The 26,312-nt window shown below is 42.0% G+C and overlaps 1 protein-coding gene across 4 annotated transcripts in view; it reads right to left on the bottom strand.

The window, feature by feature from the left end:
- The window catches only part of EMCN (endomucin), a 55,433-nt gene that overhangs the window by 11,032 nt on the left and 18,089 nt on the right, over nucleotides 1-26,312 (bottom strand). For 3 of the 4 annotated variants that reach the window (XR_012835270.1, XM_075751539.1, XM_075751541.1), the window contains 8 exons: nucleotides 24,758-24,859; nucleotides 23,664-23,777; nucleotides 16,573-16,695; nucleotides 10,026-10,058; nucleotides 6,931-7,002; nucleotides 5,256-5,351; nucleotides 3,519-3,543; nucleotides 2,439-2,500 (listed from right to left, as the gene is read on the bottom strand). Coding sequence is in view for 3 of the 4 variants with exons in the window: in XM_075751539.1 (XP_075607654.1) it covers nucleotides 2,439-2,500; nucleotides 3,519-3,543; nucleotides 5,256-5,351; nucleotides 6,931-7,002; nucleotides 10,026-10,058; nucleotides 16,573-16,695; nucleotides 23,664-23,777; nucleotides 24,758-24,859 (627 nt within the window). In the remaining variant the exon portion in view is untranslated. The remainder of the gene's footprint in view (nucleotides 1-2,438; nucleotides 2,501-3,518; nucleotides 3,544-5,255; nucleotides 5,352-6,930; nucleotides 7,003-10,025; nucleotides 10,059-16,572; nucleotides 16,696-23,663; nucleotides 23,778-24,757; nucleotides 24,860-26,312) is intronic. The other variant, XM_075751540.1, reaches the window with a different exon arrangement.

Here is a 26,312-nt window from a genome sequence, read left to right as displayed (position 1 = left end):
TTTAGAAGTCCTAAAATAGGATCCTTCAGTAGTCAATGGACCTCCATAGGTCAGTTCATTCCAGTTCAAGATACATGTCCAAGACAGATGGGATGAATAGCTCTCTGGTCACAAGTATCTCTTAATTGAAATGTGGAGCCAGCTTAGTTTTTAGATAGATAAAATAAGGCAAGATTAAACTCACCAATAACATTTGATCAAGATACATCATGCACAACACCGACACAGTGTTTTTCTACGTTGCCTGCTAGAGCAGTTTGTAGGTTGTATCCTTATTTGATTTGTATATATGGTTTTTACACATTTTTGAAACAATTATACAATTTCTTCTGCTTGGAAGAATAAAAGCAATTTTTTTTTTTTTAAAACATACAGTATATTTATAATTAAGCTTAAATTGAATACATGTCAAAGCAGAACTTTGTTGTATGTATGCTTGACCTTAGGCAGCTGAGCAGCCTATTGATAGCGAGGGGATGATGTAGGTCTATTTTGTAGTTTTGTACAAAATCAGAGGAAGCTATAACACACACTTTCTAAACAGCTGGACAATGGATTCCCCTCTTAATTGAGCTGGATTTTATGTGTCTAAAAAAGGAAAAATGTAAAGAAGTTTTACCCCGTGCAATTGGTTTTGGTAGTTGTAAGAAGGACCATGAGTCAGACATTTCTCAAGTTTCTATCTGTACTGTAAGAAACACTTGCATTTACACCTGACCTTTTAATGAAGCAAGTAAATCTTATTCAAATGGGCAGGCATCCTAACATATTTAAAAATACCTGTATGAGTGACAAATATTTCTGTAAGAAAACAGTCTCCTCTTTCAAAATGCTTTTAATTTACGAAGTAAAGTGCCTCTAAAAATCTGGGGGAAAACCCCACATTTCCATTTCTGTGAAAGCATGTTTAATTTTGAAACATCTAAAGATGTAAGAATTCAAGAGAAAATGGTAGCTAGTTTAAATATGAATTGTATTAATGAGAAGAGGGCAAGGATCTTGTCTTCTGAGTGGTTATGACTCATACCTTCCAATTATAGCATGCATACATCATACTTCAGTAAAAAAGAATATCAAGCATCCTCTGGATGGAAGAAATTCAGATACTTGGTGAACCAGTAGATGATTAACAGGCACCAGATCTCATCTTGTGAAAACAACAGTGAGCCTGAGTCTTTTATCATTTACCCTGTTGTAAAACACAAATAATTCTGATGCTGCCAATGAAGTTACTTTATCATTGAAACTGGTATGAGGGCAGAATCAAATAAAAAAAGGTCTGTGAAGTCCAGTTTCTGACTTCATTCAGCTTTAAAAAAAAAAAAACCCTCTATGTTTTTACCTGTAAACATACACACCACTCCATACCCCTTAAAATAAAGCTAAAAGTCCATTCCCAAAGACATATATTAAAAATAAATAAATCCCAAATCACAAACCTCTGAAGTGCAGTCAAGTGCCAAAGCGCAGTTTGCATTTGCTGAGCAGCAGCGGGGCAGAACGATGCATCCTGCAATGGAGCATGTTTCTCCTCCCCTTCTAGCCTGCTCTGCCTGCGAGGCTGCAAGGACCCTCCATGACTCCCATTTGTTGCAAGGGCTACCAGAGATGCCCTGTGGGTCTTCTGGATGTGCAAAAGCTACCTACACGGCTGAGGATGCAAACTGCAATGGATGAAGTGGGTAAGTTTCACCATGAGTAGCTCCATCATGAGAGATTTGTTTGGTGGTTTGGTTTGGTTGGTTGGTTTTTTGTGGAACAGCTGGGAATCAGATTAGTCACAATTTTGTTCTGCCTCAGTCTTATTTTGTGCTACTCTTTCTTGCAAAACCTATAACTGCGTCCATCTCAGCTTATATTGGTAAGATTTTGCTTTCTTTTGTGCATGTTATCTATAACCTCTGTTCCTTTAGGTTTTATTAGACACATATTTTGCAAGAAACTGGATCAGTGAAGCACAGGACAGAGGAATTTGCAACGAGAATAGGATGTTAAATGCAAAGGGTTGCTGGGTACAGGGCTGACTGAACACTGCCAACACCAACTCCAGCAGAGCCCTGTTTACATACAGCACTGACACCCAAACCTTTTGGCCCCTGGGATATTACCAGTCCTCAAACTTCCTTGTATAGCCAGATCAACTGATAATATAATGATCACAGTTACGCCTGAACATGCCTAGCTGTAGATCACTTACCATCAATGACATTAAAAAATTATTTTCCCTGAAACAGTCATACTTTTCCAAATACCAATACCACACACAGTGCAGCTTCACTGCAGCTCTACAGCTCCCAATGTGGGGATTTGCACTGTAGAGGAATTGGTTGCAGTGACTTGGACCTGACAGGAACTGGAGACGGTTTTAATATTGGAAATGAGATTCCAAAACTGCTCCTTTCTGGGCTCAGAGAGACAGACACAGAGGAAACACTCACCAGTCTCAGGAGAAGTTGTCTTCACAGAAAGAAGTTTGACTCCTTCTTTATCTGACTGAGCCCTGTTGAAGTCAGAAAACAGTTAAGCACACAGTCAGCATGCATGTTGGTCAGCCAAGCAAAACTCTAAGATTATGATCTGGAGGAGGCATCACCTATGCCAGTCTACACTGGCGGGCTTACAATGGGCTTTGCATGGGATTTTGCATAAGTCTTAGCACTGGAAAACACCATATACCAATATCTCTGAAAACAACTTTCTCTTAAAATATGTAATAAATCAAGTTACATGACTACAGGTTCAATCTAGTGCTCTACAGAAGAAGTACATCTGGGGGAAAAGAGGGAGTAATCTTTTTTTCTCTGTCAATACAAGGCTTTTAGCTGCATTGAATTGCAAGAAGGACCACTTCAGATGTCCTGGGAGCTAGGGCTAGCAAGTAAATCAGCAGCCCAAATGTTGCTTTTGGTCACGCAAAACAGAGGCTACAGCCAGACTCAACGTCATTTAATAGGTATCTTCTAATGGATCTTTCTCAGTTTCACCCTCCTGAAAGTCCTTATGCCAATACTGTTTTAATTGAGCCTCTGCAAATGGACTAGTGGAGAGAAGATGAGACAGAGGAAAATGAAATAGTGAGGGACATGAGAAAAAGAAAGAGAAAAATAATCCAGAACAACAACAAAAAAACCCCATTAAAAAGAGAGAAAACGTGAACAAAAGAAGGGGGATGGGAAAGGATGGGGGGGGGGGGAAACAATCAGCGGGGGAAAAATTGAAGAAATGAGGAAAAAAGACTGGGACAATTGGCCCCATGGCACAGAATAAGTTGTTTATCTCCTGCAAAACAGTTGAGAGCCATCACATTTCTACCCATGCTGGAACAGCTGCTTATCATGCATACAGGTGTACAATAACTGCAAGCGCATCACTTTCAACAGGATATTTCTCTTTGGGGTGGCAACTGCTTATTATGTTTAAACAGAGAAAGATCAAAGAAAATCTCATGCAGAATCTGCTGCATTCACAAGTGCCCCACGATAGATCTCAAAGCAATGAAAAGACAGAATTCAACTTACTGTTCAGTGCCGTTCTCTTGTCCCTCTGGAAGAAGGAACAAAGTTAACATCATTTTGACTGCTGGAACTCAGATAAGTAAACATTTAGACATAGCTATTGCAGTTGCAAGCATAAGGCTTAGTTGTGATTTTGCAGTACTGCATTAAGTACATTAACACAATCAACCAGCTTGAATGGTAATTGGTACTTTTCTAGTTTGTCTTCCCAAAAGATAACCATGTCACCCATGAAAGTGAACTGATATTTCTCAAACGGATACTTCTGGCAACTAGGGAGAATGCTATGCGACTCGCGCAAGAGCACAACAGAAGCACATTTTTCCCTGCAGCTCCCAAATCCCCAGGTAGCTGGCACAGAGGAGGTGAACACACAACGGTTCTAGAGTATGTAACAACTGCATTAAAAGATCCAGGGTGAGGGGAGTGAGGGAACAAGCTGCCAAGCTATATGCTCTGGGGGGTTTAACCTGGCATGACATCTGAGAACAGAGTCTGTCATCCCTGCCAATGAGGAACAGGTTTCTCCCCAAAATGAATCACATACCAAATATATTTTATTCTTATGTGCAAGTGTTGGCAGATGGATGGGGCCAAGGGGTTATATCAGAGACACAGAGCCAATTCTAGCCCCATGGCACTGGGCACAGGGCTCTCTGTCCATGGGGGAAGCACACTGGATAGACCTGAACAAATGCTGCAGGAAGCACCACAGATATCAATCTACTTTAGCTTCCAAGTGAATTTTTTAGTACTGTGCCTGCTGGCATTTGTGCATGGGGGAGGCTGGCTCACCTCATATCTTTACCTCTTGATTCTAAATATTGAGTAATTTCCTAAGCAAGGATCACACCTTCCTCTGTTTATCTGGGTCTGGTTTTCCGTGTCATTGGCTAAACTGGTTAAGACACACAGTTTGCCTTGGTCTACAGCTTCAACACCCTGTTGTGATCCTATATTTTCAAGGCCTAGTGATTTCACAGTTGAAGCTCTACACAGGTCTCCTAACTCATGCCAGCTCACAGGGAGAGAAAAAACAAAGTCTGGATTCAAATCCAGGTTTTCACTTAATGGAGAATTACACTTGCCTGTGGCCCACTCAGAGAACTCTTTGAAATATTTGGCAAATACAGTTATACCCCATTATCTCAATTATTTCATGGACAGCAGTGAAATAGATATTGGTTTTAGCTGATCTGTCAAAATGACTGTTTGTGAAAATACTATTTGCTCAGGGATTTTGTTCCGATGTACATTATACTGTAACTGGAAAATTTTACTTATCTATAATGTGTGTGTGTATGTATCTATCTCGGTATTTCCTCAAAGAAAGCACTGATATTTCTTTGCCTTTGTTTAGAACAGAGACAAAAAAAATACAGTGATTTTGTTAAACAGTATCTCCAAACTTAGTTTTCACTGCATTTTTCTACCTGATTGACTGATTGTGTTAGCACAGCTGTTTGTTAGCTCTCTGTAGCTGCAAAAGAGTGAACAAAAAGCTTTACGGCATTATATATTCTCCAAAAATGACAGACTTTTTTGCTCCCTCTGTTCTTCCTACTGATTTTGAAAATGAAGTGTTACTTTCCTACTTTAGGCAGAATACTTTGAAGTACAAGAAGCTTTCCTATCAGACTACTGCAATGTCTATGGTTAAGGTAAAGAGACCTTGGATATCTTTTAATAATAGAAAGCACATTGATCTTTTTCCCCCCACAGAGAAAGTAAACCAAATACCTGGAGTTTTCTTCTGGCACATTCTGTACAAAGCCACCAGTGAGAAGACAGAAAGGGTAATGACTATCAAGGTGATGACAACTGGCAAGATAACACCTGCAAAAGAGGGAGAACAACATTTTACCTGCTGCCCCAGGCTTGCATTGCCTCTGTGTATAGCCACTCGCACGCACAAAAGCGAGAGGCACCTCCAGCTCCGCTTCACCAAACATTATTAATTTCTCTGGAGCTGGGTAACCTGCTGCTCCTGTTATTCCTCCTGCACCCACCGAGCCTCAGGTTCAGCAGCCTTTGTGGAGAGAGTATTTAGGCACCTTCCTTCCCTCACTCTTAGTCCTTCCCTGGCACCTGCGCTGACCTGTGGGGGCTGGTATCACCCATTTTTCTGTACGGGGATGACATTTTAGCACTTGTCCCACTAAGACCATCATAATCTTGATCAAAATACTCATGATTCACTCCCAGTGTTGATGGCCCTCAAAGGTTTTGCAAAACAGTTCTGTTTCAAGAGTAAATTTTTGATACATGCAATTTTTTCCCCCTCTTTTTTGAAAACAACTCATCCGAAATTCAGTAACTGAAGCGATTATTTCTCTTTTAACATTGTACACCCAGAAAGACACCAAGGAGTTACATAATTCAGTAACATTCCCCACAGCACTTACAACCAGGGATAGAAAATGCAAGATCTCCTTTTTAAATGAGGACATTTCTTTCCTTTTATTATTTCCCACCATCTGCCATTTCCTGACAGGTGTTTCCCAGCCAAGAAGCAAAAAGGAAAGAATTATGTAACGAAGAGAAGCTTTCCTGGGGAAATATATAAGCCCAGTTTCTTCCCATTTATCTTTTTTCTGGCAGTGATCAGCCACATTCAAATTTAGCAGGCTCTCTCTCGCCTGCTGGCCTAAGCCCTGTGTTGGGAGAGGCTGCGGCTGCGTTCCCACAGCCTTCCTCAGCATCAGCTGTCATGCCCGTCTGATATTTAGAAATTGCCATTTTTTATGGTTTTTGATGCAATTAATATTTAACATTCATATAGATGTGTGTGCGCATCTATGGAACTAGAGGGAGAATCTGGAGACAAGTTTACAGTGGAAAAACATCAAACATATTTTACTAAGCCAGTAGTTTGGGCAGGAAATAGCAGATCTGCAGCAACACTCTTGCCCTAGAGATGCATAATATTAAAATAAAAGATTAAGTAACACGCATCATGCAAATATCAAGTGGTCTAAGAGTTTGCAAAAGACTCCCTCCTAGTCCTTCTCTCCCATGACAATATGAACAATATATTCATATAATACATTCAGAAAAATATATTAATATAATATCTACTCAACAGTATATGAACAACATTTTAATATGTTTTCTTGTGTCTTCTCCTACAGGGGATGACTCAGTTCACATTTGTTTTTTTTTTCAGTTTTATCACTTTGACTTCAGTCCTTGGCAATAATTGTGCTGCTCTCCAGTGAGAGTGGTGTCAACTTGTTAAGCTCTGTTTCTCTTTGAGAGGAGTTTTATAACAGTCAGTTAAACTGGGTTTGTAATAGGGTCTACGTCTGGTAAGGCTAGAAATAAAACTACCAGTTTCATTTCTCTGCTTCTCCAATCACTCATCAAAAGATCAACTGAAAACTCAAAAGCTGGACAATAAAGCAGGAACACTCACTGGAATAGTGGATAGGGCTCTCTGATGCATTCTTGTTTCCAGGACTGCTTCTAGAACTGTCAGAAGCTAGATCTGCAAAAGAAATATTGCCTTTCAGGTTAACAGGTAATTGCCAGAACTCCTCAAATAACTCTCCCCTAAAAATTACCCTCCCAAAACCACTTCTGTGTCCCCAATTCTGGAACCGTTTGGTGCTCCACAGCTATAGTTCTTCTCATACCTGGACAACTTGGCAAGAGAAAAAGTTTATCTAGTGTGGCCTAGAAGAAACACAGACTTTGCATGGGTGCAGTGCATAGAATCATCTGCTTGTCCACTTACAGGTGACCAGCTGCAAACTTTTTCACTTTTAGGAGTTTAAGGTACTGTTCAACATTAGAAGAGATCTCTTGACAAGCAAATAAAGAAGCAAGAGAGTGAAAATTAGACCTGCCTCTAGAAGAAGAAAGACCAAAACTTCTCACTGCTAATTAAAAAAAAAAGTGCTAATAGTAGATGAAGAAATCTAAAGAGGTGCAATATTAGTAGCTAAAGATTTTCTTGAGAGTTGAGTGTTATAAAGGGATCTGCGTACTCTCTCTGCCACATTTGGGGACAGCAATAACTATTGGGAGCCTCTGGGTATTTTTTAGGGCAGGGTTTAAAGGAATGCACTTCTACCTTCAGGTGCCAATCTGAATATGAGTCAGGTATCAACAACCCAAGATATTTATTACCTTGTTGCACACAGTCTGTGGAAAAACAATCACTGAACTTTGAGAGAGATAAAAGAAAAAGCAAACATCGGTGCTTCCCTAGTTACATTATACATCACACAGGATTGTATTCTGTGTCGGACAGAGGCTTGGGTAGATGTGTGCTTAGTGCCACTGAAGAAGCTAACTAGCTGGACAAATGGATAGCTCGATGCCTAGCATCGAAGTTGTAACTCAAGGCCAAGCATTTCCATCGCTCACTTAAATATCAGAAATGGCTCTCACACAAAGGTGCCTGGGGAAGGTGGTCTGTTAAGCAGGGGGCCTAGTAGAGAGTATAGCTCTGTATATAAGTAGCGAGAACCTGGCAGCAGCCACTGAGGCTCTGTTGCAGGCTCTGATCCATTGCTCAGGTACCCATTCATACCCCATGCACCTGTGGGGATGCACAGAAGAGTGCTCAACCTGACGGGTAGAAACCACAAAATTAGCTGGGTCATTAAAACCAATTTCCCAGGGCCATTTTGAGGGCTAGAATACAATTTTGTTCTGCTAAGTCTCTGTATGACAGGTCCATCTTTTTTACAGATGGATTTATTACTTTTTTGTACAGGCAGCACATGTAATTCTAGTTTGCTGAATTAGAGTACAAACAAGGTTTATTTGTCCTAACTCTGTAGGGGTTCCTTGTTGCATTGATTCTAAAAACTCCCACTCACTATTGATAAATGTTTTGGTGATTGGTTCTTCTCCACTAATCTCCTTTTGCCCATATTCCCATTCTCACAACATACTGGTCCATTCAGATATATAAGAGTACATTGTCTCCTGATGCAAGAGGAGTAAAGCAGAGAACAGCCAGGGGTCAGTTTCTCCACAGGTTTGCTGGATATGCCACTATACTGGATTTTCCAGGCAACTAGGAGCCACATGGTCCTACTTAAAAATTTATGTGGATTGACTGGTAGTGCAAAGGGAAAGATTTGAGAAAGCTGTGTTTTCATTTTTGTTCTGCTGTTGTGTAGTTGTCTGAATTTGGGGCAGATTGTTTAGCTTCTCTGTTTCCCTCCTCCCCGCCCCCCTCCTCCCCTCTCCTTCATTTGTCTGGCTAGAGACCAAAACCTCCTAGGGAAAAATGATCACTTACTATGTCCTTCTGTGGTGCTGAGACATTCTGATGCTAGAGTGTAGGAAACAATCATTGTCTGAGACCCTTATCTCTGAAAAATCACTATGTTTCTTTAAAGCAGAAGTTCTCTCTCCATGGTGCCTGTCTGCTGAGGGGTGATAATGTAAGGATGGAAACTGTGAGCCATCACCAAGTGACTGAAATAATTCTCATGAATTCGTAATTCCATGCGGTTGCTCTAGATTTCCCAGGGAAATACTACTGCCCTTTTCACTACCTTACCTGACATACTGTGTGATACACAGGGCAAGCAGGCAATTATCACAGCAATGAGTTATCCTGGATACTGACTGAAAATGTCAACAGAAACGAATTACACTGAAAACCAGGAATGCACATCCCTGCATTTGTGCAGCATCTCCTCAGGAGAAAACCTGAGAATTCAAATTCACTGGTTATTTTCCTAGTTCTCTGTTAAATGACCAAGATGTGAGTAATGCAGGAAAGACAAATCCATAGGTTAGCATTTTAACTACTTGAGACCATAAATGAGAAATAGGTAAAAAGAAGCACTGCTGAATGAATAAAATGGATTAAGGAATTAAAACCTTTAACTCAGTTATCCACTTCATTCACTGAAGTTTCTCTCAAGCCAGACCATCCTGCCTACTTTCTCTGGATCTGGAAAGTGAATCTGGAAGATATGTTCCAGCTATGGAACAATCTGGGACCAGAATAACAATTGGAGTAATACATCCATCATGGTAACAGGAGGGACAAACTTCTGCTGGCAGCAGCAGCAACAAGAACTGCAGGGGCCAGTACAGAAGAGACTGTTCCCTGATAAGCCCAGAGAAAGGAAAATAGGACAATACAGATTCACTAGCACAGGAAACTCTTTCTTTACTCTGGGACCTGATGCTTTGTACCACAGGACGAGGAATGGGAGCCACTGACAAGAATAAACTTCTTGGTAAACACTATTTATATCAATTCCCCGTCGCATCATGCAATATGCCAGGCCTGATTTTTTTCTGTGCTCCCACCCTGTTTTCTTTTCAGTATCTGCTAGTCCAACACAGCATTCAGCTGAAATCACAGCAAAGTTATTCATTGCTACAACTTGCGCACCACTCCTCTCCTTCTCTGTATTACGCTTCAGGTTCGTTCTTCCCCCAGAGCCTCCTTGTTCGCTGAACATTTCCCTTCCTCAGGCTGCTCCCCCCCAACCCCACACCAGCCCTTTTTGCCAGTGTGCACAGAGCTCTTACTTGTCGATTTCGTCAGGGAGCTCACGTGAAAGCCTGCAATAAAACAGAAGGAACAGGTTTGTTAGTAACTGTTTCAAGGTCAGATGTCCAGAGTCTTCATATCATACAAACTGGCAGATTCTAGCAACGTGCTCAGTAACCCCACAAGAAATGCTGACCCAAACTGACATGATGACACTGTTCCCAAGCCCAGAAAGTCTGAGCTGTGAAAGCCTGCAGACATCCCTTATAGATGGGAGCAGAATCCAAAGCACAGCCTACGCTGGGTTGTTATTCTGCTTAAGAGAAGAAAATCCTGAATTAAGTGATAGATTCTTAAAAAATTCCTCCTGCCAAAACCAAGTAAGTACCTGCGGGTGAATAGCAGGCATTTAACTGACAAATAAGTATTTTAATAAAAGAACTTCAAATGCCTAATTGAGACATGTCTTCAAGTGTCACAAAATCCTTTAAAAATGAACCTTCATTAATTACCTCGGTGCTTTTGGCTAGCAGACTGCCAAGCAGCAGGAGTAAGAGGCATTGGTAATGAAGAAGAAATGGACCTTGCAGAGCGCTGTGAACAATGCGTACTGGGCCGCTACTGTCAGCTTCCCCCAGCTTCACAAGTTTTTGGTGCAGAACACTAATTTTTTATTAGCTTTTTGTTAGTATGCTGCTGCTTTTGTGTGTCTAGACTGTAGCATGCTTGGAAATTAAGGCGGCTGTGAATACTTCACATTTGGAGGCTAGCCACAGACAACCATCGCTCCCACAGCAATTTTTATTACGTTGCATTAAATCCCTTCTGCGATCACTCTGAAGTCAAAGGGAGCTGGGCATTTAACTCGTCCGTGTCTTTGAGACTATCCACCTGTGTGCACTGGCAGCAAAACATTTATCTGTTTGTACAAGACAGACTGTCTCTTGCCAGGGGCGAGTGACTGGCACTCTGCCCACCTGGTGAGGCCTCTCACACTGGATTACTGGAGCTACCATGGGAAAAAAAAAAAAAAAAATCCCTCAGGCACAGAATCCTTAGCAGTTGCTCATTATTTTGAGGTATAAATCACAGCATTTGGTCAGCTTCCTCTAGGCTGGAGGGCACCATAAAAGCCCCCTCGTTGGGTCTCTTCAGACTTCACTGCTGTCACAGCATCTGTGGGAAACGTGGTACATCTGACCCCATCCCAAGAGCTCCCCGGGAGGACGTGACCCACAAGCACATCCTCCGTGTCCAAGCTGCACCGGGCTGGGAGACTGCAGAGGGAACGGCGTGAAGGCAGCCGTAACTCCAGGCAGGCATTGAGCCTCTCTCCTCTGAGTGCCTGGGGTTGCAGCACTCCTCCTCCAACCGGGGTCCCTGGGGAGTACAAATCCACTCTTACGCCCTTGCTGCACTTTCTGGGCTGTGGACTGATGCTTTGCACAAAGACAGCTCTGACCAGCAGAGCTGTAACACGAGCGAAGCACATTATTCTACTGCTGTGAATGTACTCTCTGAAAACCAGAATGGCTGCTCTTGTTTTACCTCCTCTCTGCACCCAATTAAAAACATGGATCACTTGAGCCACTGGGGTGCAAATAACTACTTTTGCTAATGATATATGTGACAGAGTTTTAACTGCATTTTAATCACAAACATGCATGAAAAGCACATTCAGGTTGAAAAGCCAAGTACTTAAAAGTCGGCAGTAAGAGCTCTTCTTGCACATACTAAGTATTAGCAATGCTAAGTACTCTGAAGGTATACAGTTATCTCACCCTGCTTCCTAGGATCCAGAGGAGACTTTTTTCCTAAGCTTTTTATCATCTCATCAATCCATCTGCAAAAAGCAGTGTCACCTTGCTCAGAGATGATCTCTGCGATGATTCATTAGGCAATGTTTATAGCATGTTTGGGCAACATTACTGACAACAGCCAAGGAAAAGCTTTTGGGAAGTTAATAACTCGCCTGTCAAAGGAGGTTTGGAACAACACGCAGTACAGAACACAGCAGGACACATACCTGGCATTAAGGAAACATCCAAATATGATATGATTGCTTGTTACCCAAATACTGCCTTTCCTTCAGCTTATAAGGAGTGTGGGATCCCATGGAAAAAAATACCATGTGATCACACAGCAATGGTTGAACAAGCAAATGGTAAAGCCCTGTGCGTGCATATTCTTGGAGAAAGGCAGAAGACTTTGTCAGGTCTTACAAATAGGTCACTTCTCTATGAAACTTGAACCAGTGTCTTCCAAGCCTGAGGACAGTTGAGCTTTCCTAAGAAAACCCCTGAAGATTATAACATAATAATACATTTTCCCTTGATTTCACTCTTGCAAAAAAAGTGAACCATTTTGGCTCAAATGAGAGCAAATAAACAAACAGAAAAAGCACATCAAGCCTGAGACTGACACCCAGGTTCACCCCAAAGACTTAAGGTTTGTCAATGCTGCATGTGGGTGACATTAGGCTCTGTGAACACAAAGGGTCAGGCAACCTGCGGTTCAGTACCTGCAGGCACAACTAAAACCCATGCTGCTGTCTTGGCCAGACCTTGTCACTTCAGTAAACCCAGACAGCAGAAATGATCCCAGGCAGGAAACAGGACAGCAGCCCCCTGCCCTTCCTTCAAGGACTGTCGGAGCCTCCTGAACCTTTTTTATTTTTTAAAATTGCACACATCTACAAACAATAAAACTACAAGCATCCTTCCCAAAGATATCTCACACAGATTCTGCTAGAGCATGAAAAATTAAATAGGAAAAATCTCATGCCCTCTGTCTCTCTCCCCCCCATCTCCAGTATGCAAGCAAAGCGCCAGCTCACCCTCTGTTCAGAGATTGCTCAGCCCTGCCACACAAACAAAGCTGTGCTTATCCGGGCAGTTCAGCAGGTGATTTCAGTTTGAATTTTCTAAATAACCATCCAATGCCCTTTTTGGTGGTGGGGTCACACGCTGCTGTTCTACAGAAAGAGAAGGACAGAAGGAAAGGCAGCATTTCGCTTGCTAACACAGTTACCATAGTTGTTCTAGCTGCCTGTTCAGAGCTTACCACATCCTTTGGGGCTGCGAGTTAGGGGGCAGATGCTCTGCATAAATAATCTGGGAAGATTTCCAGATTCATCATGAAAAGTGAGGTGTGCAACACTGGCTGTGCTGAGTCCTCGTTGTGCATTAAGGAAGACAAGGATAAAAAATTTGGCACATGATGGTAGTTTGATTTGAAAATACCTGCCTGAGACAGTTCAGCGCTGGCTAGAAGCTTGACAGATGGAGAAAGAGACCAGTAACTAACCTCTCCCCACTCTGTTCTCCAACAACGGCTACCTAAGCAGCCTGGATACCCTGCAGTTTGCTGCTTCTGTTTTTGGAGGGAAGCCACATGAAACTATGTTCACTGGCAAAACAAACGAATAAATTTGGCTGATTACTCAGAGGGGATACCACAATATAAATCAAAGTGAAATTAAGAACTTTAAAAAACCTTCCTTGCCCTGACCATGCTATAGATCTGTAACTGTGTTAACTGAGGCTTTGCTATATTTTCTATCTCCCAGGCACTTTGATTTTTGTGTCTCTCTCTCTATGAAGAAGCTGAAGATATGGTGGGTAATTTTTACCTAATATCACTATCCAGAGTTCCTACACAGTTTGCGTACAGTAAGAGTCAAACCCTCCTTGTCTTACTCATAAGAATTTTTCTTGGGGAGATGCCTCCTGTGAATCAAGTGAGTAGGATTTATAATTGGAGGAGTGCAATATAGATATCAATAGATGCAGCAGGTTGATTCATCTGACAGTTTATTATAATAGATCATTTGATCTTACCACCCTGCTGGGTGAACTTAAGCTCATACTGCTTTATGGATTTTTTTGTTGTTTAGGTCACAGAATAAAAAGCTACAATACTTGCAGTTTCTCAGATGTACTTAGACTCTGACTGATCCATTAAATCTCCAATTTTTCGTTAATTAAACAAAAGGAGAAAATTAAATATTAGCAAGCAATCCTCTGTGGAGGTGGAGAATGAGTAGGAGCTATGTTATACATGACAGCCAAAGTTAAAGAAGTGTATATGTCAATGGCACGCATGCAGGTTGCTCTCTTTGCTAAAAACAGTCCCTGTTGCCTTCTCTAGCCTGGATGAGCACTACGCAGCCCCTCCTCCATGGCTGGTGGTTTCAATCTTCTTTAATACAGCAACACTGTTCTCTGATGTTTCTCCAAGTTCTTTCCGAGGCTCCCCCACTCATTTCAGTCACTCTCCAGCTCTCTGTGGCACTCCTCCCACACCCTGATCTTTTGATACGGCTGACTGGAAATTTCTCTTCAAAATGTGGGGTTTTTTCTTTTTCTGCAGCAAGAAAGGAAATTTTCACCAAAATGGCATTTTTTTAAAAATGGAAAATGGTCTTAAAACTAAATATATTCTTTTGCATTGAGGTTAGCCAGCTGAATTATTTTGGTTGAGCATACCAAATAGAAATGTTCTGGTTTGGATCAGTTTAACATGAAATTGTCTTCCCCTCAGCTCCCACGCAGAAGCTGTGGCTTGGGTGCCTTTGGCTTGCAAGTTCTCCTATCCACTACAGGCTGCAGCACCAGCCCCACTGCACATACCAGCCTTTGCTCTGGTGAACAAAAGGTATCCAGTCCCTACAGAAGCCCCTGAATGTGAAATTTCAAAGAGCTGGAAAGAAATAATCTAATGGCAGGGACAGAGTCAGCATTTCTTCTAGTCTCAGCACAGAATGAACCAACTGGCTTCACACTTGCATTGCTCTAAAAGTTATTAGGGTGCAGCATATGGCCTCCCTTGGCCCTGAGCAATTGCGCATAGGAGAAGAAATCTGTTTAGAGAGAACCAAACTATTTTTCTCAAAGTCTTTAATGTATACAAAGAATAAGGGAGCAAGGGTGGTCTAAAGGTGCACTCATTTGGGATAAGCTACCTAACTAGGGTGAGTAATGGGATTTCTTGCATATTTAAGCTACAAGAATGAAGCGAGGAGCTGGTGCTGTAAGGAGACAGGAAAGGCGTAAGCGTGGAAATCCTGGTGCAGGAGGAAGTAATTTTGAAATAGCAGTTTTATGGGAAGTCAGAGCATTGGCTATGCCAAGCACCTAGACTGACTCCTCCTGGATAGATGGGCCCTTTCTTTCTCAGCCAGGCAATCATAGTCCCAGCATCTTGGGTAGTCCCCAAGCTCAAGAAGATTTACTGGTTTTACAGCAAAGTGAGCTCAGTAAGATGATGACTTTCACAAACAGACCCAAGGAAGGTTGTAAAACTTTCTGGGCAAATTTTAAATGTAAAACGTAATTGTACAAACAATATAACAGGTAATTCAATACATGTGATCCATTGCCAGATATGTATTGCAATTTCATTTTAACCTGGAGAATTTACCTGTGTGAGAGAACTTTTAATTAAAAACATTGTAATTTACTGCTTTATTGCAGTGTACCAATGGTAAGGTTTCCATACTATGCACATGTTTGCCAAAAGTCACAAAACCTAAAAGGATAATCAAGTAACTACAGCTCACAGTATATGCATTATGGGGCATAGGCTTATTGAAGTAATTGCAAAGAATTCTCTCTAAACCAGTGCCTTGAATTAAAAACGAAAAAATCCCAACTTCCTTAAAATGCTTATTATTATAATATCTTTTTGCATGCTTCTAAGCATTTCAGTGCGTACTAAGCATATGATATTACTCCGTTTTTATATCCAGTCGTATACTCTATGACGAAAAATCACAGTACATCCGCATGCGTATCTCCCACAAACACAATCCAGAGGTTGTGAAAAGAGTCTTGTATTCCTTGGGGGATGTTAAACATTAACAATAATTGGGATACACAAACGGAGTCAGTGTCCTTATTGGATTTACACACATGTAGCTGAACATAATTACTGAGTGAAGGGAAGTCTCCAGGGACCTTAAGAAAACCTGAATAAGTGTTTCTTCAAAATCTAGTAAAGTTAAGCCAGCTAGAAGCATCATAAAGATCACTCATATGACGTGGCATCTATGTTCACCACCGTGGTGCTTTGTGGATAAATACACCAAAACACACCCAGATAAACAATAAAACTAGACTGGAGTTGGGAAGGATTCATATCTTTTTGACCCTGCATGTGACCGTGTTGTACTTTGAACAATGTCATTTAATTGGTAATACGCATTAACTTGCCCTCCAGATTTATTAACAATTGTAAAAATTATAGCTGTTTTCGCCTTTGTCTCCTTTGCTTTGCAGCCAGAAAAATTTATCTCAATGACCTCCTCTGGCAGTCAATGCTACACAACGACCACATACAGCATATATAAAGATTGCTATTATCTTTCGTAATTTATATCTTCCTGTAATGACATTCAGTATCCCAATTGAATGTTTTGAAGTTCACCCATCACTCATCATAACTTCATAGCTAGATGACATGGACACAGCGTACCCTGCATGAAAAAGGAAGTGGCCCTCATTCCAGGACAACGCACAAGCGAAGAAGAGATTCAAAATGATACTGTTTGTATAGGAAAATAGAATATATGTTTTCAAGACTTACTTGAGGTTCCAGGAGCAGAAGTGGTATTGTGAAGAGAGGTCGTAGAAGAAAAAGAAGATCCCTCAGTAGATGAAGCATCTGAACTCTCATTTTGTGCCAACTGTGTTCCACTTTCTTGTGTAGCTGGAAACGAGACAGACATTCAGGTAAGATACACCTGTATAAGCATTGCCTTAGATCCTGGACCATCCCCCAGACAAACGCTCACACCATCATAGGAGAGACTTAAGGTGAGAAAGCACTACAGCTTCTGGTAACCACTTGTCAAGTGACAAACCATCCCTACAGAGTTGTTACTACTGGCATAGTTAAGGCATCTTTAAAACACATCCTAGCATCAGAAACAGCCTCACATCTGTGCCAGAAGACAGCCTAGAGCTCTGACGTGGGAGCCGAGAATAATTAGACGGTCTTGCACCAAGAGCAATATAAGCAGAAGAGAGAAGCTCACTTACTGCCCTCTACCTTTAACCTCCATTTAAAAAAAAATGAAAACAACAACAACAACAAAGCAAACTTCAGCCACAATTGTCACATAATGCAATATTGTAAAAAGTTTTAGGGATTGTAATTAAGTGCAGAGTTAATTATTTCATTCTGTGCTGTTAAGGCCTAGGAAATAATATATCCCTGAAAACTAATGTATGAAAAATTAAAGTGTCTGATTTCCGCTCTCAGTCAATAGAGGATCAAGGCCATCTGTGTCACAAGATTTTCAGCCTAGGGTGAGTCCAAGACGGTGGTGCAAGGCACCGCCTGAGTCTGCGGAACTGACGGTCACCAAATGACAAGAAAGAATTTAAGCTGTTCCAGCATAGCTGATAATTCCTACGTCTAGGCTCAAACCTCAGCATAACAACAGGCAAGACAGTGCCTACTGAATAAAACATAGGGGTGCTCAAGAGTAACCTTATACTTCCTTTCTGATATAAATCAGAGATGCGACTGAGTGGTAAACTGCTTTCAATGCCTCTTCATATGAATGTCAAACACTGGAACTAAAACAACTTTAAGACATGTTTTAGACAAACAAGTGCAACATCATATACATGCAACATGTGAATGCTTCATTGCACACTTTATTCAGAAATTCTGATTACCGGTTTGGCCCCTCAAAGAACTGTTTTCTCAGGAACAAACCCAAACACAACACCCAAAGCTCCGTATTCTACCACCACACAGCTTTAACTTGGCCCTTCCCTTCTCCTTTTGGTTATTAAGTGCAATACCTTGGAGAGGCAAGCTTCCAAAATCAATGAGCTAAAAAAGAGTGAGCTGAAGCCACTAGAGTCAGAGGATTCATACAACTTTGGGAACTGAGAGGAGGTAGACAGCTAGGGATGGTATCTTTGAAGATCGATGCATGAAAGGAAACCATACTGAAAATTATGCTAAACAAGCTTAAATGCCTAAAAGTTTCACTGGGATTCTAGTAAATCAGAAGCATTATTTCACTGTCAGCTCCCTCCAGAAACCTCAGCATTGTACCCCCTTCAATGTACACACCTAATCTGCAGCAGAGATGAGTGTAAAAAGCCCCTTTACATCATTTTTTACTATGGTATAATGCAAGGATCCAAAAGCTTCAATCATTCCTGCATTCTCATCATTGAAGCTTTGAATGAAGCTTTAAAAGCTAACTTTTTCCACTTTGGGTTCTTACTGTGGATGCTTCAGACTCAATTTTTAAATGTTGAATTTTAATCTGAGATCAATTTAAAAAAAAAAAAAAAAAGAAAAAAACCCAAAGAACCTCCTTCCCTCTTTCAGATGCATGGGCTTGTAACAGTAACAGCAGCCATCTTGTGTCTCCCTTATCATAAGTTAGTAAAAGCTTGCATGGGAGAATGACAAGTAAGGCAGAACAATAGTAAGCCTTCATGTGCAGAGACATTTGAGCACAAATATGCTTTGTGAATGCTGCAAAACAATCAGGTGTGTGGGAGATACAAGGAGGGAGGCAGCCAGTTGCCTTGTAACCCTGCAGAGAGCTGTTTTCCCATGGGGATCACATGTTCCAGGCATCCTATCAGTCCTGGCAGCAGCCCAGCCCTGGGTGCTCCTCTTGTGTTTGGGAGCTGCAAGAACAGATTGTTCTCAGGAACACGGGCTGTGCGCTGGATATGCCTCGGCAGGGGATCAGGAGGGGAGGAATGATAGCATTTCCATTTCTTTTTTTTTTTAATTCAGCCTGGATGAGATTCTTCTTGCGACTTGGGGGTAGCACCAGGTATGACTCACACCTTTACCTAGGGCTTGGTATAAAGCTTGTTGCATTTATTTCAGCAGACTGCAGAACAGGCTCCCCGCTCCTGGTGTCAAGGGGTGAAGTATACGTGCTACGGTGCAACATCTGTGTGCTAGTTTTTACCACTTCCAGGACGAAAAACGCAACTTGGCAGGGAAGGTTCCCCTAATTCCACTGTACTACTGTAAGGCTAAATCCTAGCAACCCAATTCTCTGCTGACTTGTGGCTTTGAAGCAGCTTTTAAGCAGCATCCAAGCCTTACACCTAATACACAGCATCGGCTCTACCATCAACACGTTTAGCAGATCGAATAGCTTCTGTGCCAAAAGCCTATGGGAACAGAAGCATCCATATCCAGCCACTGCTCATGTACGTGACGGCAGCACTGGCAGCACAGTATGCCTGCTATAAATCTGCCTTTTTGGTAAATCCCATAACTCATATCTATGCAAGCTTTAATTTGATCTCAACAGGAGGCGACAGTGCAAGTCTTTACTGTGGTGCCCATGCTCTGTGCGGGAACAGGCGGGGGGGGACTTTGCGCGGGCACACGGTGACTCAGTTCTGCTGTCCCCACTGACACATCGCTGCAGTAATTCATCACGCTCCGGCTCAGCCAGCTGCAGCAAAGATTTCTGCCTGCCCGGCAGGGGAGTGCCTCGGCTTGCAGAAAAGCAGCACAGCAGAGGAGGGTGGCTGCTGCTGCTGCAAAAGCACTCACATCATCACTTAACGGGTTTGTTGTCAACAGCTGATTATGAATAAAAATGGTAAAGCTGTAAAGATTATAAAATAGCTGTCCGAATGGGGCTGATTGCTGCAGCAGCAGAACTCCCTGGTGGTGATGCACCTCTCCCTGCTGATATTTTGATAAGATAAATGACAGTGTGTTAACACATATTTGTCAAAGGGATAATCAACAACAGGGAACCTGAAGCTGCTCTGCAAAGCTGCTGTCTGAGCCTCAGGTACTTCCTTACTCTTTGTGCTCTGAAAACCCTTCGTTTTCTTTAACCAGCTGAAATTCGACACATATCCTCACTCGATCTTCTACTTAACCTACATATAATCCACATATATTTTGGCATCTCCCAACAGTACTTTAAATTTTCTTTGCAGCAGGCTGTTACCTAACTAGCTTTGACATCATAAAATGCTTCAAGTGGCAAATACTCTGCATATATTCTATGCACTGCAAAGAATATAGACATCTGTACATGTGTCAAAACCTTACTTGGCAATCAATGAATCGAGGAAAGACCTTTACAGGGCAGCAGGAACTGCACCCAAACCACATTAAAATGTCAGCACAAGGGCTCTGTAAGATGGAAGACTAAACCTTCTCCAGTGAGCTCATATCTTTAGCATAAACACACATATAGGCCTTACCCCTGTAATCAATAGCCTGAGAAACCATTTGCATTAACAAATGCATTCATGAAAGCTTTAGAAAATCCCAGTGCAGCAAAACCAATGCAACTTCATGCCTGTTCAGAGGAATGGAAATTGGCTAGGGAGGTAACCAAACAGATCTCAGTTTTAATGTTTACATCCATAGCTGATTGCATCTGCTGTCTGCCAGCTTTACATTTTCTAGTAAAAAAAAACCCCAAGTATTTCAAAATATATGTTTTAAAACATCTCTCTGCCTGACATGTCTCAGCAGTCGGCTATACTCAGTGTTTACCTATAGTGGGCAGTAACGACCTGAGGACAATTGAGCAATACGTGGTACCATAAACCTCTTCCAGTAGCTTTACTGAAATAAAGCTTCCTTCTTAATTACCAGTAGTTTGATAGAGAAAAAGTATCTCCTCCACTCTTTCCTTTTCTCACTTTTTAGTATTTAATATTTCATTGCACTATGATGTATCATCATCCAGGAGAGTGGCATGAGATAAATCAGAAAACACAACAGCCAAAAACCCACTCTTGTAATTTAATACCTCAAGTGCTGACCTTGCATAAGATGTTTGCTCTGTATCCAAGGGAGGAAGAACATAATCTTTTGTTGCATTTCACTTCATATTCTCTTTGATAACTCCAAGCGTCCTAGGACATGAAATCCTGATTGCAGATGCAACTTGCTGTAGTGTGAAACCAAATAAATTCTTGTTTTGGGTCCTGATCTGCACAAGTGGGGTCACTCTTTTGACTAAATGTGAGCTATTGGATTTGACCGCTTATATTAATAAATAAGAAGGTTAAGGAGACAAGTCTAATTGTTGTCTTCCAATATAATAAACAGGGCAGGAGGGCAAAGAGAGAGAGATTGTACTTATGGCCTGCAGAGGAAAAGAATACTGAAGACTTTAAAAACAAACAAACAAGACAAAGTTGTTTGCATGATTTCACAGCATGTGGAGCACTGGGGGCTTTTCCTGAATCTATAATAAAAGGTGACAGCAGCCACAGAAATTGCAGCGGAGACAGGAAGCCCTGTCAAATCTCTGCTGTGTGAATGCGATCATTCACTGAAGCTTTTAGCAGGGATTGAAGCAGAGAAAGCGATGGCCTCTATTACAAAACAACAGAGGCACCCACTTTTTTTTAAGAGTCAGGTGCAGTAAAGGTAAATTTTGAAGTGTCATAAAGGCACTGCCAATTTCTGCCTCTGTCCTATATGGCCCGCCCAAAATGGGGGAGAAGCGAGCGCTAGTGAAAAAAAAAAAGAGAAGGTAGACAACTTTCATCTCCTCTCCATTTTGAGAGCAGAAGTCTTGCTATACTTGTGCTCACTTCAGAAAGCGTGATTCCCCCAGCCCTGTGCTGCTGCTGGGATGCCGGCAGGGGATGGGAGTGAAGCCAACAGCACCTCTCTGTGCCGACGTGTGGGGTGGAAATAGAGAGATGGCTGTAGCCAGCAGCCGGATGGTGGTCGAGGGGTCTGTGGGTTTTCTGCAAGGGCTAGCCACACATCTGCACAGCTCCTGTGCCCAGTCCCAAAGCCACTACCTTGTGCCCCATCCCACTCCTTTGTGCTGAAGCCAAGGCTATGACTTTCTTGAAGGTAGACCAGAATTTTGACTTAAAAACCCACTAAAATTGGTTTTCACATACACAGTTTTTCCAAATACTACTCAGCATTGGAAGAAAATACAAAGTCTTTTCATGCAGGGCAGTTCCCAATGTCTTCTTTAATTTTCCTATTTACAAATGGGAGTGAGAGGCAGAGCCTTGGTTTTAGGTTCATTTATCAACCATTTTTTATCACAAGTTTTTTTTTGATTTTTAGCTTAAATGAAGATTTTTAGAAACAAATCACAACCCAAGCAACTAGGGACTGAACTCTAGCTGGTGGGAGGAGAACACAAGAGGAATAGAAAGGAGGCCCATTGTACCTCCAGCACCATCGTAACTCCAGCACTAGTTTTTCAGGACATCAGTGCAGAGCAGTGGCTAGAGCTAAGCTGCACTGGCAGGTATGCCTTTCCTTGTTAGCTTTTCTTTCCCTGCTGGGAGCTCTACATGTCACCAGGGTTTAGTTCCAGGTGGCTGTGCTGCTTGGGGAGCAAGCCAGGAGCCTCCGCCAAACTGAAAGGACTAGGAATTGCATCCGTGATGCGATGCACCATGCGATGCTTTTGACAGGCCCACAGAGTCACAAATGCAAGCTTGAAAAGATTCTTTGTGGCCTTTAGTATGACTTCAGCAGCTTGTGCATTGGCCAGACTGTATCCTGTGACTCACCGATACTGGCATTTAAAAGCCAAGCTAAAACACGAAAGACTTTGGGCTGACAATCAGACTACTCCCTACCTCAAGCACAGTGGGAAAGCTGCATCAGTAGAAGATGTAACCACTCAGTGAAAGGGTAATTGCTCTCCAGGCAGCTTAGCAGGCCTGGGTCCATGAAGGGTAGCTTTAAAGGAGAATTTGCACAGAGAAAGCATGCAGGCCGTTTCATAGGAGTGCCTTTTTAGGCAAGGAAGCCAAGGTAAGAGAAGTCAAGTTCTAATTATTTGTCACAGTTCAGTATGCTCTAAATATCAACTCTGAGAATGTTGGTGTACCACTGACTGCTGAGTTAAATATCTGGAGTATTTATTTTTAATTTTTTGAGTCAATTAAGTATAAAAAAAAGTATTTCAAAGCTCTGGTTCAGCAAAAGACTTCAGCAAACATTTACAGTGTAGTTCATAGACAAAAAAGGGAGACTGAATTTCATTTTCAGTTTACTGAGCTCCTTTTGGATGTTATTATGCTTGTTTAAATTAATCCAACTACTTGCTAGATACGTGGGATTATTTTTAATTTTCTTTTTCTAGAATCCAATCTGATGTGCTGGGCCAACGCACATCATATACTGATGACTTATGGGGAACAAAAGTATTTCCTAAGATTGATGCAGGGTAATTAGTACCACCTCTCTGCTTTCAGTACCATGACTCACAATAATATATAACATAATTAACTGTAGTATTGTAACATATATAAAAATAAAAAACAAAGGAGGCTGTTCTGACACCACTCTGATCACATAGAATAATTTATTTTTGATGAAATACTTATTTAAATAAAACACAAAAAACCCGTAAGAAAATTAAAAAATGAACACTCTTCCAAATACATCTCTCCCAATTACAGGGTGATTCAAATCCTGTGTAATGGCTTCAGATCACCTCCACTACAAATTAAAGGTACAATATTCTTTGTGTAAGATTCTAGGGCAAAATTCATTAAAGATAAGTAATATGGTAGGATGAATAGCTCTGCTTCCCCAAACCTCCAAATCCATAACCCAAACTACTACTTTTGACCTCCCCTTTCACTGCTCCATGCTGTTTTACAGAAATGTAGCATACAATAAATCAGAAATTTTTCAATGAAATTATCACTTACTGTTTGTTGTGCTGCCACTTTTATCTGCTGCTATAGTGGTCACTTTTACTGGTGGTTGTGTTGCTGCACCTTGTGTTATTTGTTGTGTAGTATTAGGTGAAGAAGGCATGGAGTCTAATAAAGGAATGACATTCACATTAATTCCTCAATTTTGTATACACACATATACACACACACAAAACACACCTATTGCCCTGCTTGCAGCCAAGTTTTAAATTGTCGAAAGAATATTTCATTTAAATTAAAGATCAACAGGGACAGGGCTCCCTTCACTGCAAAGCCACTCCCTGACCCATAGGTGGGTCATCCCACTGATAACAAGCCCGTGATAATGCAGTTACAAGGCCTGGCTTGGCGCTGCCTTGAGACTGACAAGAAGAAAGCTCCTGCACACACCTGCAAGATTTCACCAGAGTTCATTATCTATAAAATAAATTCCCAAGCCAAGAGGCACTGCTGCTTAATTTCCTGAACGACCACTGGGGCGGCATAGAATCATAGCATTGTTTTGGTTGGAAAAGACCTTTAAGATCATCAAGTCCAACCATTAACCTAGCACTGCCCAGTCCACCACTAAACCGTGTCCCTAAGCACCACATCTAAACATCTTCTAAATACCTCCAGGAATGGTGACTCAACCACTTCCCTGGGCAGCCTCTTCCTGTGCTTGACACCCATTTCAGTGAAGAAATTTTCCCTCATATCCAATCTAAACCTCCCCCAGCACAACTTGAGCCCATTGCCTCTTGTCCTATCACTTGTTACTTGGGAGCACGGACCAACACCCACCTGGCTACAACCTCCTTTCAGGGAGCTGTAGAGAGCGATAAGGTCTCCCCTCAGCCTTCTTTTCTCCAGGCTAAACAACCCCAGTTCCCTTGGCCACTCCTCATCAGACTTGTGCTCTAGACCCTTCACCAGCTTCGCTGCCCTTCTTTGGACAGGCTCCAGCACCTCAATGTCTTTCTTGTAGCGAGGGGCCCAAAACTGAACACAGGACTCAAGGTGCGGCCTCACCAGTGCCCAGTACAGACAATCACTTCCCTACTCCTGCTGGCCACGCTATTTCTGAACTCAAAGAAACTTTCACTTACTGCTTGGGATGGATTCATTTGTAGCGTTCACCACAGTTGTTGTCAGCACTGAAGTTTGCAATATTGTTGCTTGTGAAGTTGATGTCTTCACAGCTTCTGTTACTGCAAAAAAGGCATTTGCATCTTTATTGATTTATTTTATCATGCATAAATAAACATTACATGCCTCTAGCTGCCTTCTCTCACCAAGCCAGTGAACTTCTGTTTAAAGTCTGGCCCTTATAGAGCTTTCTTACCCACATATTTTTAAAGTGGATTCAAAGTCCATGTGGTTGGTATCAAAGGGAAGGTTTGACCTGTGGACAATCCACAAGTTGCCCACTGAGAGTTAGCAGCTGTACCTTCCCTAAGGAGGAGGCGTATGCTCTTTGGGAGTTAAACAGAGGTGCTTGGCATGACTGCCAAGGGAGTAGGTGAGGGGAAAGGAGCCTGGCGTGGATGGATGGGTTCACTGTGCTGCTAGACTGGACTGCTGACTAGCACTTGGCTGCACACCTGTTTTATAGGAGGAGGGATGTAAACTTCCCAGAAAGAAGTGCTAGTGATGCACAGGAACACAGCTTATATGTTACAGAACTGAAGGGGAAAAGACTCTAATAGTCTTTGTGCAATTTTTTCCTCTTCTCTCAGCTGTCCACCTCAAGCCACAGTTGAGTCTTCTTCTCTGACTAACTTCCCCAGAGCCTCTTCCTCTGCAGCCAGAGCTCTGGGGAAAAAAAGCACCCAGCAGGTCTTCCTCTGAGGTATGCAGCAAAGCTTAGGACATCTTGGATGAGTAAGTGATAGTCCCCAGGGTGAACATGGTGCCCTTTGTAAGGTGGCTCCTGGTAGTTCTCCAGAGGTGTAAGATTTGGAGGCTGAGGGGAGGAGAAAGGGCTGCCTCAGGCAGAAGGGATCACCTCCAGCTGGAGCAGAGTTGCCCAAACATCACTAAGGCAATAGGAAGGTTTAAATCAGTGTGTCTTGCTGCGCATGGATGGCATACTGCAGGTGCTATGCGCCCCTGGCACATGTTCAGGGAACAGACTGGCCAAATTGCTGCTGAGGGATCTGGGCTAAAAACCTTGTAACTAATAACTTTAAGAGACCAGTTTTCAATTCTGTAATCTAATACAAACAGAAAGTGCTACTGTCAGCTACTGAGGCTCATTTCAAGCCCTGACAACAACCCAACACGTGCCATACTACCTCTTCTAGCACTTTTCATGGATGGGAAACATGATAGAATAGGAACAAATCATGACAGGACATGTCATTTTCCCTCATATGACTTGAGTACTTCCAAATGCAATGCTCACACCCTAACTTTTAAAATATAACTTATAGTCTCTTCCTCAACTCTCAGTTTGCTGGCTGTTCACCTTGAATAGCAGTGCCTCAAAGGAATGGACCTGCTTGGGAGCTTGCTCCACACCCACAAGGTGCTTTAATCTCATAGTGGGCTTCTATTGCTTTTCTCATAGGCGTAAATAACAATACTGCTTCTCCTTCTGTGACAAAAAGCTGCAAGAGAAATTTCAGTGAAACATTTGAAGAGCTCATTCACTGTGAGGTG

Source organism: Balearica regulorum, chromosome 4 (assembly GCF_011004875.1).
Source record: "Balearica regulorum gibbericeps isolate bBalReg1 chromosome 4, bBalReg1.pri, whole genome shotgun sequence".
NCBI lineage: Eukaryota > Metazoa > Chordata > Aves > Gruiformes > Gruidae > Balearica > Balearica regulorum.
The sequence above is the reverse complement of the archived record's forward strand: the minus strand, read 5'-3'. Positions and strand labels throughout refer to the sequence as shown.